This window comes from Octodon degus, unplaced genomic scaffold (assembly GCF_000260255.1).
Source record: "Octodon degus isolate 3935 unplaced genomic scaffold, OctDeg1.0 scaffold00035, whole genome shotgun sequence".
In the NCBI taxonomy this organism is placed as follows: Eukaryota; Metazoa; Chordata; class Mammalia; order Rodentia; family Octodontidae; genus Octodon; species Octodon degus.
The window spans coordinates 3,740,003-3,756,985 of record NW_004524611.1 but is presented as its reverse complement, the minus strand read 5'-3'; the positions used below and the strand labels follow the sequence as shown (position 1 = coordinate 3,756,985).

The 16,983-nt window shown below is 55.0% G+C and overlaps 1 protein-coding gene across 2 annotated transcripts; it reads right to left on the bottom strand.

Annotated features, from left to right (window-relative positions):
* Nucleotides 1-4,017: 4,017 nt before the first annotated feature.
* On the bottom strand, nt 4,018-14,667 carry Hus1 (HUS1 checkpoint clamp component). Of its 2 annotated transcripts, none has more exons than XM_023714535.1 (8): nt 14,488-14,667; nt 13,885-14,012; nt 13,606-13,782; nt 12,512-12,619; nt 10,587-10,661; nt 6,124-6,223; nt 5,137-5,256; nt 4,018-4,741 (listed from the first exon to the last, which is right to left on the bottom strand). In XM_023714535.1, the coding sequence occupies exons 1-8, from the start codon at nt 14,537-14,539 to the stop codon at nt 4,659-4,661; spliced, it is 843 nt and encodes a 280-aa protein (XP_023570303.1). In that variant the 5' UTR covers nt 14,540-14,667; the 3' UTR covers nt 4,018-4,658. The 2 variants fall into 2 exon arrangements, with proteins under 2 accessions (XP_023570303.1, XP_023570304.1); XM_023714536.1 differs by lacking the exon at nt 14,488-14,667 and adding an exon at nt 14,370-14,481.
* Nucleotides 14,668-16,983: the final 2,316 nt, after the last annotated feature.

The following is a 16,983-nucleotide window of genomic DNA, read 5'->3' as shown; positions in this document are numbered from 1 at the left end:
TCTAAGGCGCAGGGAGTGGAGCCACCACGCCATACCTGCTGTAGCACATAAAAACCCTGCCGTTAGAACTTTCCAGAATCACGAATTCAGTCTTTCAAATTTCAGGCCCAATTTCGGAGTCGGCTCTGTAGGTAACCCCGGAGCCCAGTCCCGGCTCGCAGGCGCTCTCTCGCATCAGGTGCACGGGACGAAGCTGAACGGCGCTGGCGATGGGTGCCAGAGCGCGCGGAGCTCTAGCGGGTTCAGCAGCACGTCGAGTCACCCCGTGTGACACTGTGGCACAGACAGCAAAGCGGACGGCTGTGGCGTGGCCGCAGCAGCCAGCAGGGCACCTTCCTGAGAGGAGAGGCTGGGGGCGCTCTTCTGGGTCCTGTGCCTCGGGAGGAGAGGGTGGCATTTAGCCACCCCAGGTCGGGCTTGCAGGGAAGACCAGGCGCACAGGGGACGCGCAGGGGAGAGCTTCCAGGGCGGTCTGTCCCAGGCTCTGCCCCTGCCTCATGGATCATGCCCGCCTCTGGTCGTTATCACTCAGGCTGCGCGTGCCTCAGTCCCCCCTTCCATTGGGGTGCTGGGATGCGCCCTGGGCCACCTTATGTGACCCCTCACTACATGGGGACCGCACAAGCCAACTCCTTTTCCTTCTGCCCCCGGGAGCCTCATCTGCCCACCCCACAGGCACTCTCGCCATGGAGCGCACAGCGTCGACAGGGAACAGTTCAGCGACGACAGAGGGAACGAACTCACCTTCCTTGGGGCTGATCGCCAGCGTGGACCCCACCAAGGGAAGCAGGGCCGGCTCAGGCCCCACGCGCCCATGGGACCGCCGGCTCCGTGCCCAGATCACGGCTGGCCGTGGGCAGATGAGAGCAGGGGGAGATGTCGCGTACGCTCCCTCCTGATCTCGCAGGAACTGGGCGCCCCAACTCCTGGGGCACGCAGGACGCTCCCCCGCCCTAGTATCTTGGGACAATGAGCCAATCACAATCCCCCCAGCCAGCCCCTGCCCCAGGAGCTCTTGGGGTCCCCTCCCAGCGTGCTTCACAACTGTTCCCTAGAAGACAAACCCGTCCTAAAAGTGTGGATTTGCAGGCACAATGTGTGAGCCCCTGGGAAGCGTAGCAGCAGCTCCACCGAGCGGACATGGTCCTGTGGCTGACTAGTAGAGGCGTGCCCTGCTGGGAAGGGACAGCAGGACATTTTCAAGATAGACAAAGTCCAGGGTTTTTTTTTTTTTTTTTTTTTTGCGGAACCAGGGATTGAACTCAGGCCCTTGCACTTGCCAGGAAAGCGCTTACTCTACTGAGCCATCTCCCCCGCCACAAAGTCCAGTTTTGCGCTGCATCTAGCATAAAACTGGGAACTCGCACTGTGCATCCTGCGCAGCGAGGTCTTGGCACGAAAAGAAAATGGGTCACTTTGTCTTAGTAAAGGGACCAGACAGGACCGCCCTTGGTTACAGAGCAGCTGGCCCAAGGCCTGTGTCCTGTCCTCCCTGGCCAGCCCGCCTCTGCCTTTCCTTTAATCTGGAGCATTTCTCCCCGAGTACGAGACCCCTGACCTTCCACAGAGACCACTGCCCTGCCCCAGTGACCGGGGAAGCCTGGCCACACTTGGCTAGTGCAGGAAGCAGCTGGGATGAGGCTGTCCCTGTCGCTAGACCCTCTGGTCCCCAGGGCCCTGGTTCCCGCCTCTGTGTCCTCCCTTCCCCACCACCACCCCACCTGGGTAGGGCTTTCTCTCCATTTGGAAGACCCAAACAGATGGGTGGGTTATTTTCAATGGGAACCTGTACCGCAACAAAAGGTTATTCCTTTACAAAGATACTTTTTAAAGTCTAAATTTGCAAGTAACTAGGATGGGAGCACAAAACAGCCCACTCTCAGAGGCCCAGCAAAGTCAGCTCCTTCACAGCCACAGCACGTGTCCTCAGTGTCCCCAAAGGCTGGGGCACAGGCTTGGTGTGGCTGGGCAGTGGAGGTGCCTTCTGCAGCAGGACAGTGGGTGGTCACTGGGTTGTGCCCCTGCAGGGTGGGGACCCCGCCCCTTCTCACCCTCTCCTTGCTCCCGCTGTCCCACTCCCCACAGAGGGAAGCTCTGCGACCAGAAGACAAAGCCCCTCGCCGGCCACAGGATGGAAGCCGCAGGACGGGAGTCCCTACCACCTCTAAAGGGAAGGGCCAGAACATTTCATCTTGTACCCATGAAAATAAGGATGCGCTGTGACAGTGAAACTTAGAGCCTTGGTTCACCAAACTGAATATGTAGCAGTAATATTCAAACAACAAACACTCAAATAATAAATATTTAGTGCCTTAAAACTATTTACCAAGCTGCTTACAAAACTGTTAGAAAATACATCAGTGTACAAAGAAGGCACCCCCTGAAGCGGCAGACAGCAGGAGAGCCAACAGGCAGGCGCTTATGCCAGAGCTCGCTCTCCCCAGCTCGGGGAGAGCCAACAGCTAAGCGACTTAAACGCTGCCTACAGGCTTCCCCACCTCAGCCTCCAGTACGCTGTTCTGTGACATCGCTTGAGGAGCAGGAAGCTCTGCATCAAGCCCTGGCCACCTAGCAACTCCCCATTCTCTCAGTCAGGACGCCTGTGTCTCTTCAGATTTAACAGTATCAGAATGCGCTGTCTGTCTTCTGTCTGAAGTACCCTCTCCGAAGTACTTGTAACAGGAAGGAACGAATTCAGTTACAGAAACTGTCAGGGGAAATAGGCCCGGCGCAGGGCCCAACCACCACGTGAACCCAAGAGGCCAGAACACAGTGACGGAGGCTGGGCTTGCTGAGGAGGCGACTCCGGGACTACAGGGCAACTGTAGCGAGCGCAGGGGCCTTCAAGGGGGCCCAAGGCCTGGGGACACGGCCCAGTGGCGCAGCACCTGCGTGGCCAGAGCGAGGCCCAGAGCTCGACTCCTGGCACCACAACCCAAAACCAAACAAAACCAAAGTGTGAGCACACTCGAGGCTGCTGGACGGCAGGGCCGAGCGTGCACCACACACAAGTCACTCCTAAGATTTTCTTTTTTTTAAATTCAACTTTCTTTTAAAAAATTATTTTTATTTTTTTAAATTTTATTTATTTGTGGGGGGGCGCAGCTCAGCCCACCAGGGGGTGGGGCTGGCTGGCATGTGGTGCTCGGGGATTGAACCGCGGTCCCTGTGCTTTGCTAAGCTTGTTCTAAGTAGGTGCTTTAGACCACTGAGCCATCTCATCAGCCCCTAAATTATTTTTATTTATTTATTTATTTTTACTTTGTGTGTGTGTGTGGCCAGCTCAGCCCACCAGGGGGTGGGGCTGGCTGGCATGTGGTGCTGGGGGATTGAACCGCGGTCCCTGTGTTTTGCTTAGCTTAGCTTGTTCTAAGTAGGTGTTTTAGACCACTGAGCCATCTCACCAGCCCTACTCCTAAGATTTTAGATTAAAAAAACTACACAACTGGGCCTCTAGAAAAGGACAGTGGGAAGTGCGCCCAGGCTGCGACACTGTCCCCGTGCCCCCCAAACCCCGGCAGACCACAGGTGCTGCCCGGGACCAGCGCCAGGGTGCCCCACCACGACTTCAGGCTTTATGACCAAGCTGGAATCCAGGCTGGAACAAGCAAGGAGGGCAGGCTTTCACACTGACAATGTTTTATGGCTTTTGGGGACAGGGTCTCGCTGCATAGCCAGGCTGGCCTGGACTCTGCGATCTTCTTGCTTCAGCCTCCCAAGTGCTGTGTGCCATCACACCTGGGAAAAGGTGATTTTAAAGTGTTACTGTAACAAAATACCACATCACTTAAAACTAACATTATTAAACACCAGAAAGGCTAAGTGTGTTGGGTTTCACCATGAAACATGAAAAGGTGAGAAAGAAGTTGTCATTTCATGCTGACCTTCCGTTTCCTGGACTTGCCCTCAGCAACTTGGGTCTGGGCTCTCCAAAGTGACATGAAGACGCTGCCCACTTCCTGGGGCAGGTGATTTCCTGGAAGAGGAAACATGCGGGGTGCCCTGGGGAGCAGGGGGCTGCACTGCAACAGCAGGGAGGGTGGCTGGCAGGCAGGAGTGGCCGGCAGCTGCACAGCGGCTCCGCTGCATGCAAAGGCTCCTTCCTACTGCAGGCTGTGCGCCCCGGGCTCCAGTCCAGCTCTGCTGCAAGCACACGCTGACCTACCAGCCAAGGCGGCCACCAGGAGTAAGGAGGAGCTATAGACGGGAACTGCCCCGAGGCTGTGCACGTGAGGGGGGCTCAGCCTCAGGCTGTCAGAGGTCAGACAGGAGTCACCGAGTCCTGAGGGCCCAGGAGGGACAGGCAGAAGGGAAAGCAGAGGAGGCACCAGGACACTGCCTCAGCCCGCCCTGCACACGCTCAGCACCTGTAGGCCCCGAGGCCTTCGCAGTACAGAAAACTAAGTAAGCAAGTGAAATTGTGGCTTTTCTTCTCAATGTCTTAAAACCAAAAACCAAACAAAAGGGGGTTAAAAAACGGAGAAATGAGGAGCATGAAGCTATCTGTTTATCCACCCGTGGCACGCAGATCCTGCAGAGCAGAACTGAACGCAGCGCTGTGCCCGGAGGACGACAGAGCCAGAGCCGGGGAGACCCAGCCTCAGCACAGGCTGCCCCGCGGCTGTCACTGTGGAGGGCGCCGGCCCGGGACCGCGCTGCTAGGACCGCGCAGGGATGAAGTACTGCAGGGAGACGTCCTCGTAGAGCAGATGGAGGTGCAGCATCCTGCCGGCCACAAGACCTGGGGAGACACCGGCATCCTCCAAGCACTTCACGTGCCCTGCTCGCGCCCAGGCCACCCTGTCCCCAGAAGGAAGCAGCAGGCCTCGATGGAGACCCAGAAGGTGGCATCCTCCCGGGGCAGCTGCGGGCGTATGAGAAGCACCCTGCACCCAGGCACCCTGCAGGGCACTTCCCCTCTCTTGGTCTCCCTTCAGAGGGGCCCTCCGCGGTGCAGAGGCTGCAGGCAGCACACACCACACGGCGCTTCCCCCAGCTGCCCCCGGGGCAGCCCCCGGCCTGCCCAGGGCGCGCGAGTGACGACGAGGGCTCGGGGCTCGGCCTGGGTGGGGCTGCCATGTCAGGCTAGAGGTGCCAAAGGGTCCAGGGAGGAAAAATAAAACAGGCGACACTCACTGCACAAGGCCTTTGTGGGGTTCACCTGCTGCCCAGCGAGGAGCTGCAGGAGCTTCCGGATGTCCACGCACACCTCGGCCATCTCTGCCGGGTCTCTGTCCCACGGAGTGTCACCAGAGGCTAGGGCGACACAAGTGGTTCACGTGTGACAGCTTGGGATAGCAGGGAAACTGGAAATGCAGAGTGCGTGCTCACGAAAACAAACCGCTCTCCCCACCAGTGGTGTGAGCATGCTGGACGGACACTGCAGCCCGTGGCCGCACCTGCGCGCAGCACTCAGGTCCTAGGGCGGCAACACGTGCCTACCACTGCCCAAAACACCACAGCGCCCCACAGGGCCTTCGGTGCAGGCGGGGAACAGGACCGGTGCGCTCCTGGAGGTCCGGAGGAGCGCATGTGCACTACGCAGCCAGCTAGGGCGCGGCACGACCCGAGAGCAGCAGGAATGGAGGAAAATCGCCCTTCTGCTCTTGGAAAGTAAGAACAACGGACTGACTCGGAACCAAGTCACATGGGGGGCAGAGCTGTGACCACGGACACAGCAGCCTGGCTGTCTGTCTGGGAACTCAGGGATCACAAAGGAGACAACAGCGCTAGCAGCTACTTCTACTGCGGCCCGCGCCTCCGCCCTGCGCCCTCTGCGCATCTGGCTCCCCAAGCTCTTCTATCATGCTGCCTCCTTCACTGCTGGACGAGCTGACTCCACGTCTCCCATGGGGACGGGAAGTGTGGCACACCTTCAGAACCTGACTTCAGAAGCATTGGTGTGACCGCAGGAGGACAGCGTGGGCAGGAACCTGCTGACTGTCCAAGTCAAGAAATTCATCTTTCAGGAGGGCATGGCTGGAGGCTAGGTGAGGCCTCAGAGGTCACACGGGGGCCCCTGGCCTGCTCCTCGGCCCCTTCCCAGGGGCAGCTGTGGTGCCGCATGCACAATCTCCAACAAACAACTCATCAAAAGCAAAACACAGCCCAAAGAAAACTCACCTAACGGAGGATTTCCAAGATCTCTGAAGTGCGTTGTAACGCACACTAGTTCAGTTTCTATTTTCAAGTTGAGGTCTCCACTTAGGTTTGCTTCCATAACCTGCAGGAGTATTAGAAAATAAACGAGGGCTGGTGAGATGGCTCAGTGGTCTAAAGCACCTACTTAGTACAAGCTAAGCTAAGCAAAGCACAGGGACCGCGGTTCAATCCCCCAGCGCCACATGCCAGCCAGCCCCACCCCCTGGTGGGCTGAGCTGGCCACACACACACACACACACACACACACACACACACACACACACGCAATAAATAAATAAATAAATAAATAAATAAATAAATAAATAAATGAAAATAAACGCAAACTAGAAGACCCACTCGCCCTGCTTCTGCAGGAGGCCCGGCCCTGTCACAGCTGCACAGAGGCATTCGTTTAAAAGCTGCACTGTGATGCTGGAGGTGCTGTCCGGCACTGGGAAGCCTGTGTCCCCTTCCCTCCCTCCTCCAAGCCCATGGGTGCTGGTACTGTCCCTGCAGCTCCTGGGATGTCACAGGGTCACAGGGCCTCCTTCCCTGCCCCGGCCTGCCTGCCCGCCAAAGCGAGGTGAGCACAGAGGACTGCAGCCCGCCCAGCTCCAGTGCCGCCCACGGCCCAAGCCCGGCTGCTTCACCAGCCCACGTCGCTTTGCCGCCAGCACTGTCACCCAGTAACAAGAATGACCCCTAAGCCGGCCAGGGGCACCTGCTGCTGCAGCGCCACCCCGGGCCCACACCCGAAGCCTCTCCTCAGGAATGCCACTTGCTGTCCCAGCCTTGCTCCCGAAACAAAACAAGAACTTTTTTTTGAACTTGAGCAAGTTATTTCTAAGTTTTTTTTTTTTGGTACTGAGGATTAAACTTGGGACCTTGTGCATATCAGACAGGCACTTGTGCCGCCGAGCTATCTCCCAGGCCCTATTTCTGAGCTTCTAACATTAGAGAGACACCCCCAAACTCACTTACCATATAATCTAGTAAACTTCCCCCTGAATAAAAAGCATTCAAAGTGGATTTTCTTCCTTTCATGAAATGAGAAACAGTGACATTTCCTAACCTATAATTCCTGACTGCAATCAAATACACAAAGCGACCGTGGGGAGACTCTGGGCCACTCTGTCAGGCTCTGGAGGGATGACCCACCACCCAGAACTACTGGTTTCAAGCAACCAAGTGCCCAAGATCTGAGAATTCCTACTCTTTGGGAAATAATTTATTTTCGTTATTTATTTAGACTTAATTCACTTTCCTTTTCTTGTGTAAAAACCCTTTATGTTGTAGCTACTGCCGGAGCGTGAGTCCTCTGGACAGAGACTCTGGTGTGGGTTTTCACAAGATGGTCGCTGAATCCGATAGGGAGACTTGGTGAGCACAGTCTCTTTCCAGAGGTCAGGGGTCAGATAGCTGGAGGTCTTAGAGATGGCATCAAAGGTGGCCTTAGTGAAGTTGCCCAAAGTAGCAGCCCAAAGCCCCTAGCAGAGGTGTAGCAGTCAGCAATACCAGCCAGCAGCAGCTTGGGCACAGGGGCTGAGACAGTGCCAGTGCCTCTGGGGGCAGGGATCAGACGTACCAGCACAGAGCCACAGCGCCTGTCACCTTGCAAGGAACCGTGTGGGGCTTGCGGATCTTGTTTCCCCAGTAGCCTCTCCTCACGGGGACAATGGAGAGCTTGGCCAGGATAATGGCCCCACGAATGGCAGTGGCTACTTCCTTGGAACACTTTACACCCAGGCCGACATGACCGTTGTAGTCCCCAGTGGTGACAAATGCCTTGAACCTGGTCCGCTGGCCAGCATGAGTCTGCTTCTGCACAGGCATGATCTTCAGAACTTCATCCTTGAGGGATGTGCTCAGGAAAGTCAATAATCTTGGGCTCCTTGATGGGTGAGGAAAAAAGGTAAATTTCCTCCAGGGACTTGATCTTCACGTTTTGACCAGCCGGCCCAGCTGGGTGACAGGAATCCATTCTTTGTCCTCGGCCTTACTGCAAAGAGCCCCATGGCCTGGGCCCGGCCACTGCCAAAGCCTCCACGGAAGCCTACAAGCCACTGTGGCCTCCCAGGCCTGGGCCCCTGGGGCCTCCCGGCCCTCCCGCTGCACTGGTGTCATCCGCCATTTGGTGTTTCCCAAAAAAGACGCAGAAATAATTTATTCAGTGGCTTCAGTCGTAAATATTTATGCAAAGCAACCTACAACGGTTCTAGGCTCTCTTTTGCTCGCTTCCTGAAATCCGCATGATGGAACCTTACGAGTCCAAGTCACCTCAGGCCCCACACTTGGCCCCATCAACACTTCGTGCTGGCGTGGGGGAGTCGCTGGCTGAGAACCACCACGGTGCCGCTGTCAGGACAGTTAGCTGGCTGTGGTGCCACCGACACGCTGAGCTTCTTAAGTTCCCACCTGCTTACTGCTCCCCTAACGGTCTCTACCTGCTGCTCGCTGAATGCCCAGCAGGCATTCTCTCTCAATTCGGAAGGACACAGCCCACACTGTGTCCCCAGCACCCAGCTAGGGTAAAACACCCCCCACCAGGTTCACAGAAGCAAGTGCGGAGCTCCAACACCCACTCTTCCTCCACGCCCTGGCGCCTCTGTAGTTTCCTTTTGGCAGAAGGAGGGGTTTTTGTTTTGTTTTGTTTTGGCAGCTCAGGATGCCTTCAGGGCAGGTCTGGTTTGCCTTGAGGATGAGGGGATCAAACCACAGCATCAGGAGCCTGACCGCTTTGTTTCAGCAGGCACTTAAAACACCTGAGCTAACGGGCAGGCCCCCTGTAGTTCTGTTTTGGTCACTACACCACAACAGTGTCCTATCACGGGTCATGAATCCGTGGCACTGCTACCGGACCAGACCCAGGCAGACACAGCTGGGCTCATCTGGGAGCTTAGCAAACAAAGGCCTGGGCCCAACCCAGGCTCCTGAGGTGCAACCCACTTCCCCACACCCACTAGGGCTGGCAGGCACCCCTCGGGCCTCACGGCTGTTTGCTCAGGGCTCTGCAGGGCTCACACACGCACCGATTCCTGTGTCAGGCTACACTGCATACAGCAGGGGAAGGAGCAGCAGGGTTGGGGGTGTACGGACAGCGTGCTGGGGCCCGGCTCCCATCTGTTCTGCAGCCGCTGGCTTCAGACACAGAACCTGGGCCTCGGGGGCTCTCGTAGGGCACCCTGCTCTCTCACCAGCATGCTCATCTTCCACTCAGCCAAGCCACAGGTTTCTGGGCATTTGAGAAATACTGCAGAGAAAACGGCTCCAGGGCTGACTCATTTCCCAGAACTGAAGTACAAACAAGAGGCTGTTTCGGCTAATTGGTGGCCAAATCCCCTGGGCCACTCTGTGCCTCCTGAAGTCTCTGGTGCCCAGAGGAAGTGGCCCAACAGTGACTGATATGAAGCCACTGTCAGCGCTGGGCACCCCACTGGTGGGGGCCACATCTCAGACCCAAGACCAGAAAGCCAGGCGCCAGCTGGGCTCTGAAACGAGCAGAACTACAGGAAAAAGGGGTCCAAATAACTTCTGTGATTTAAAAAATCCCTTGAAGCTAAATTTCACTCCCTATTCACACGATGACCCTGATACCACCTACTGAGTAGTAGCCCTGCTGGAGAGCTGGGACAGAAAGGAAGAGGAGGTCCCCCTGCTGCTGCTGGGAGCTGGACGCAGGGCTTCCTGGGATGGCAGGGAGGGCTCTGGTGGCCAGGATCATGGCCCAGGGCTGTCAAGGGGTGACTGGGGAGGACCTGACACCAGACAGCTAAGAGTAGGCCAAGGCGCTTCTGGGTGGCAGGGACACAGCCCATGCACCCTGCAGGGAGGGCCTCGCAGGCAGAGACGCAGCCCACCAAGCCAGGATGGACAACGGCTTGTGCTCCCTGGGGCGCAGAGAGCTCTCACTCGGGGACAGAATCCATGTGCTTTGGGGTATGAGGGAGGGACGAATTCAGGACAAGCTCAGGTATGAGTGAGGACAACCACCCGATCCCCAGCACTGCCGTGCACAGTGGGGCTGTGGCAGGAGGAGACACAAATTGAACACTGATAGGACAGTGCCAGGAACTCAGTGAAAGCAGATGGGAACAGACGGCTGTGGGTCCCTGTCCTGGGCTATGGGAACAGCACAGGACCCTGCAGACCCACTGCCCACCGAGGCAAGAGGCAGGAGAGGCACTGGCCTTAGCAGGGGCGGAGGGGGCCTGGGTAGGCCCCGGCTTGGTGGGCGGGGCGGCCTCGTCCAACTCCAGCACCAAGGAAAAGAGGACAAAAAGACTCCTCGGTTCAAAATGCAAGGTCAAGATGCCATGTGTTCCACAGAAGTGCAGACCTCCCGCGGAGGGGGAGCTATAAGGGTCCCAGGAGCACCGCGGTAGTGTCCCCTGTCCCTGCGAGCTCCCACCCTCAGGGCACTCCTCCTCCCCCGGGCCCTGACTTACAAGGTGATTGCTGATGTTCTTCATTTTCTCCACAACACTCTTCATCGTCTTCAGGGCTGGCAAATAAATGCTCACCTGAGGGACCAATTACAGAAATGGGCAGAGTAAGGAGGGCTGATGCGCCGGCGCCACGGGGGCCGCAGCACGCAGGACCACACATGCACGAGGACTGATGCACTCGGTGAAGCCCACAGAAGGATGTGAGAAGGAAGCTGGTCTTATCCTCTCAGGAGGTTGCAGACTTCCAAGCTGCATGAAGGAGTGAATGCAACACCGCCTCTGCCTATCCTGGTGGCCATATCCCTTGGGCTTCGGCCTGGGACATGGAGAAGGGCCCACAGAGAAGGCCCACGGGGAGCAAACCCGGACCAGCAAGAGGCCTCCTTGCAGGCACTCCTACACCCGGGGGCCTTCTCTGTGCCAAGCACAGCGGGAGCTGCTGCCGGTCACCAGAGCCTGTGCTACTCACAGCGCGTCACAAGATGCAGGCCCCTCCCACCTGCCGTGCAATTGAAACAGCGTTAATTTACATTTTAAAAATCACTGTAGCTACAAAACACTGCCATGAAAGCCTCTCAAAATGCTCTCCCTGGGCTGGTGAGATGGCTCAGTGGTCTAAAGCACCTACTTAGAACAAGCTTAGCTAAAGCACAGCGACCGCGGTTCAATCCCCCAGCACCATATGCCAGCCAGCCCGCCCCCTGGTGGGCTGAGCTGGCCACACATACACATACACATAAATAAAATTAAAAAAAAAAAAAAAAAAAAAAAAAATGCTCTCCCTGGCTTGTAGCACACCTGCCCCGCTGTTCTGGCCACTTCCTGAAGCAGGCCTGGAGCCTTCCTTGCATTTGTTTTCTGAGGCAGGGTTTTGCTATGTCGCCCCACTGGCCTTGAATCTGTGGTGATCCTCCTGCCTCAGCCTCAAGAGCTGGTATTACAGGCGTGAGTACACCACCAAACCGGGCCTGGAAATCCCTTTCCTGAGTGTCTCTGGCTGTCTCGATGTCCTCAACTAATTTAAAATGTTTTCCTTTTATAGTCATTTTGACTTTGGGGAAGAGGTGAAAGTCACACTGTGGTGACATATCCAGTACACAAGATGGACAAGAACACAGTGCTGTTTGTTAGAGTCCATCTTTCTACTGGATGGTGCTTGGCAGCAGCATTCACCATATTTGTGATCATACCCTGTAAAGACCCTCAGGAAAGGGGACTTCAGAGCGGCTTCGGCAAGGATGAGCCAGGACAACGGGATGAGGGTGCTGAAGCAAGGGGGAGGGCGTTTTGAGGGGGACTCTTTTGCGGGGGACTCGTTCCAATTTAATGTGATAAATTTTACACAAATATTCACTGTATTTCTCAATGCCCCCACAGATGTCTTCTAATGGCTATCAAGTACATATTTTATCCAGTAACATTTAGTTTCTTCTTACGTAAATTCTGAGCAAGAGCCAGAGGGCTCCGTGGCACCTCTCATTTTCAGTGGCTGGGGGCTCTTCTCAGTAGGCGTTGACCCGGCTTGGTCACACGATGCCTCCTGTGGCTGTGACACACTTCTACATGTGTGGTGCTGTGTGGCCCAACCTGGTGCCACACACCGAGTCACACGCACGACTGACACCAGTGTTCCTTCAGTTTTGCTTTGTCCAAGAGCTGATTCTGAGCAAGACATTTCCTCTCCTGCACGTACAGAACGTGGCATTTCTACTATGTGCATCAGTTTTAAAAGCTGACATAAATAACAAAAGGAAAACATTCTAATCGCTTTTCCTTGAGTATCCGTTAGAAATGTGTACTGCCTTCTTGGCAGGCAGGCCTTCCACGGCTTCCAAATAAAACATACTGCAAGGTGAGAAGAAACCTTAGAGGACTGAAACCTGCCCTTCAAGTGTGTGAATCGCAGGCTGGCGAGTGTCACTCACATCAGCATCTGGGACTGAGGGCTCCTGTAAGTCCTTCCAGAGTCTTCGAGGAATGACCTTGATGGGGATATCATGGGTCACGATGCGACTACTGCTTGACACAGACAGCTGCCGAGAAAAGGAATGTGAGTATTTTATGTACTCAGAATTAAAAGCAAAGATAAAACCAAAAGAACTAAGGATAAAAAAGTTGAGACCTCAAGTCTAAATAGCATCTTAATTCATTCACCCAAATCTACTCAGCAAGTATTTTTTTTTTTTCATTTGAGTGAGAGAGAGAGAGAGAGAGAGAGAGAAAGAGAGAGAGAGGTGTGTGTGTGTGTGTGGCCAGCTCAGCCCACCAGGGGGCGGGGCTGGCTGGCATGTGGTGCTGGGGGATCGAACCGCGGTCCCTGATGCTTTGCCAAGCTTGTTCTAAGTAGGTGCTTCAGACCACTGAGCCATCTCTCCAGCCCTCTACTCAGCAAGTATGAACAGGGCATCGGCTCTGAGCTCTGTGGGCTGATAATGCGTGGTGGGTCAGACCAAAGTCCCTAGCGTTCCAGGGGACAAAGGGACTGGCGAGGAAACGATCACACACAATGCATGCGACACGCAAGAAAGCCTGGACAAAGCATGGCAGGGACCAGGCTGAGCGTAGGAATGGTCCCCAGACTGGGAGGTCAGCGGAAGCCTGAGGCAGGGGACACTGCACATGCTACCAAAAAAGAGGCAGTCTGCCAGCGACAGGGTGTGTGTGTGTGTGTGTGTGTGTGTGTGTAGCCAGGACATGGAAGGAAGGAGGCTGACTTGCTGCTGCAGCAACCCTGAAGCTATTCTTTGGACAAAGATGCCTGGTGTATGGCAGTCCCTACACTGGAAGAATAAACTATGCTTATCTATTTCGAGGTGCTTCTATGAGACCCACAGACCAAAGTCTTGGTCCTTTTACACAGAAAAGTACATGGTAACTACTTTTCCTTTCCTTAAGAAAGTGAGGACTCCAGATTCACACTGTGACACTGGAAATGAACGAGCCCAGCTGCAGAACTATCGCTACCCCTCAGAGGCCAAGACTTGTAGGAACCTTCAGAAGCCCTGTTCCTCCTACTCACCAGCTCCACAGACACTGTAAGGCAGGGGAAGTTCTTATTCGTCAGCTTGATTTTCAAGGTCCTGGCATTCTGGGCGGTCTTCAAAGCTCGAGATAAGTTTTCTGACGCTAGTTCTACATAAATCACATTGTTCTCCGCAGACACACCCTCCATCTGAAATTCACTGAAGAAGTTCTCCTAGGGGAAGGAGAGAAGGGCTCGCTGGCCTTCCCGCGGCTCGGGCTTGGGCTCGGGCTTGGGCTCGGGCTTGGGGCAGTCCGAGGCCCGGGGCTGGCTCACCTGCTCGAGCTCACTCCACATGCTCACGCCCCCACTGGCCAGCCTGTCGCACAGGATGAAGTTGAGCTTCTCCGGGCTGATGCGCAGGGTGCAGGTTTTGGCCAGCCTGGCTATCATATTACTGACTCCTGGGGCGGGGAACAGGGAAGGCGTCGCTGAAGGCCCCGGCGAGCATCCCGGGGGTCATCTCGACTCCTAGAACCTGCACTCCACGGCTGCAGAAGACGGCTGCCGCGGGGATCCCGCGGGGAACGCTGCAACCCCGAGGGCCGGGCCATTCTCCCGCCGACGCACAGGCGTGTGGCACCCGGCACCCGTGCCCAACGGGGAAACTGAGGCTCGGGGCGAACTGGCTCCTAAGGCGGGCTTTCACACACTCCACACCCACTCCGGCGCCCCCGCGAGCGCTCAAGGACCGCCAGGCACCGCCCGCGCGGAGGCGGGAGGAGGCGCCCGGGTCGGCCCACGCGGGCCGTGACGCGCACCTGGGGCCCCGCCTCCGTCCGCGGGCCGCGACACCCAGGGGTCCCCGGCCCCGCAGGCTGCGGCCGCAGCTCCCGGCCCCCTTCCGGTCCCCCCGCTCCCGCCGGCGAGCCCGCTCACGCGTGAAATGGTTCAGACACGCCGCGTCCACGATCTTGGCGCGAAACTTCATGGCGGCGCGGGCGCCCGGCGCGCGTCTATCCCGGGCCGACTCGGGTCCGTCGGCGAGCGTCCGGCCGGAAACGCGGCGGGGAGCCCGGAGGTTCCGCCCCCCACCGGCGCTGGGCGCTGCAGGCCGCGCGCGAACGCTCCCGGTGGACGGGGCGCGGCCCCGGGTCCCTCCCGCTCCTCCCCACCCGGTGTGGGCGCCGGGCTTGCGCAGGAGGTCGGTGTTCAGAGCATTCACCTGAAAAATGCACCTACTCAAGTTCTGGTTTTGCTGTCTTTCATTTTTTCTTTTCCTCTACCCCGCCCCCCCCCCCCCCGGCCTCCTTTTCATACTAAGGATTGAACTGGGTAGCAGCACCCCAAGTCCTTTTTACTTTTTCATTCCGAGCTGGAGTCTCTGTAAGTCTCCGGTTTCAGCCTCCTGCCTCAGTTTCTCATCCCAGAGTGCTGGGATGACAGGAGTGTGCAATCGTGCCCTGTTTTAAAAATACCAGCAGAACCTATCTTTCATTAGAAAATCAGTGTATAAAGATCCAATGAGGGGCTGGAGAGATGGCTCATTGGTCTAAAGCACCTACTTGAAACAAGCTTGGCAAAGCACAGGGACCGCGGTTCGATCCTCCAGCACCACATGCCAGCCAGCCCCGCCCCCTGGTGGGCTGAGCTGGCCACACACACACACACACACAATAAATAAATGTAATAAATAAAAATAAATATTAAAAAAAAAGATCCAATGAAGTATCGCTTAGATATACTTCTTTAAAGTGAACTAGCACTACACCAGCTGCACCCTGATAATAACAGTACTAGTACCTTGAAGTTTCATTAAGGATCTGAACAGTGTTTTAAATTTTGAACATGTTACTGGTCAGTTGTTAAAGACAAAGGGCTTGGAGAAAGCTCTATCTTCCGTGTGCTACTCTCTCTCAGTATGAACTTCACCAGATTTGGTAAAATTCTTAGCAGCTTGCAGTAACAAGTGCCACAGGCTGGGCGGCGTCAGGCACAGAAGTGTATTTTCTCCTAATTCTGGAGTTGGACGTTAGCCTGGTCTGCTTCTTCTGACAGCTCTCCCGGAACCCTCATTCAGCAGCCCCACCGACATGTCTGTCTGTGTTCTTTAAAAAAGAACAAGCAGGCCAGCAGGGTAGTGGTTTAGGACCCACGCTATTAGCTGCACTTCAATCACTGTGAAAACCCCATCTCCTAATGTCACATTCTGAGGGGCTGGGGTTATGGCTTCAAGAGGTGACCTTGGGAGGGACGCAGCTCAGCTCCTAACAATGGAAAGGAAGTGTGAGTGGGAGCCATCAGGTGTCACTGTTTATGCCCAGGAAACGAAATAAAGGGGTAAGAGCCCCTTGCCTTCTTAGAATCCTAAGTCAGCTTACCATAACTAAGTTCGTGGCCAAACTTAACTCCGTCAACTGCTCCGTGGTGGAAGGTAGTGGAAGTTACTGAACTTCTTAGTGTTGAATAAAACAGCAATAGAAAATGTGCAGAAGGCTCATGGTTGCCTAGCACTGTCCTATTATTTATGTATCTCCTGGAGACAGTGTCTCAGTATGCAGTTCAGCTAGCCTTGGACTTGCAGCCGTCCTCCTGACTCAGCCTTCCGAGTGCGGGGATTACAGGTGTGCTCCACTACACCCGGCAACATACAGCGTTTTCAGACTGACTACTTTCAGTTAGAAATATGAATTTAATGTTCTTTTATAAAAAAAGTCTTGCTAGTTCACTTCCTTTTAGTATGGATATTTCATTGTCTGAGTGCTGTTCATCCACCTGTGGGGGGACATCATTTGCCTCCACATTCTGGCAACTTAAGAGTACAAGTTCTGTGACCATTTGTGTTGGAAGTTGCTGTGTGGGCTTGAATCTTCCTCTCATGGAAGTCCCAAGGAGTGCAGTAGGTAGACGTCTTGGAGAACGGCATGGAGCTTTGTTAAGAAGCTGCAAAGATGTCTTACAAAGCGGTGTGCCCTTCTCATTTCTGCCAACAATGAATGGAAGCTCCTGTTACCCCACATTCCTGCCAGCAGTTGGTATATGTGTTTTGGATTTTAGTCATCTAAGAGATTTGTGGATGTATCTTTTCTTGTTAAGTTGCAAATCCCTTATTATATGCAATGTTGGGCATCCATTCATGTGCTTATTGGCAGTCTGTGTAGTTTTTGTAAGATGTCCAGATCTTTTTGTGTGTATTTTTTAGTGGGGTTGTTTTCTCATCATGAGTACTGCTATTTATATATTGGATATAAATCCATTATCAGATGTTTTGCATATTTTAGCCCAATTTATAGATTTTTTTCAGTACTTGGGCCTCATGCATTTTAAAGATCACTTTTCTTAAGATATTGAGTTGTGTAAGTTAGAAGCCATTAAAGCTAATAGAGGTTCTTATAAAATTGAAAATAAAGCTATCACAAGATGTGTGTATTCCCA

Bases quoted from the DNA above. Each gene is read 5' to 3' on its own strand.
- Hus1 (XM_023714535.1), bottom strand. From the start codon at position 14,539: ATGAAGTTTCGCGCCAAGATCGTGGACGCGGCGTGTCTGAACCATTTC. The intron at 13,783-13,884 runs GTGAGCCAGCCC...TCCTTCCCCTAG, and splicing joins TGTGGAGTGAGCTCGAGCAG to GAGAACTTCTTCAGTGAATT. The intron at 4,742-5,136 runs GTGAGTGTCGCC...GTGTCTCCCCAG, and splicing joins CCCCACAAAGGCCTTGTGCA to GTCTTGTGGCCGGCAGGATG.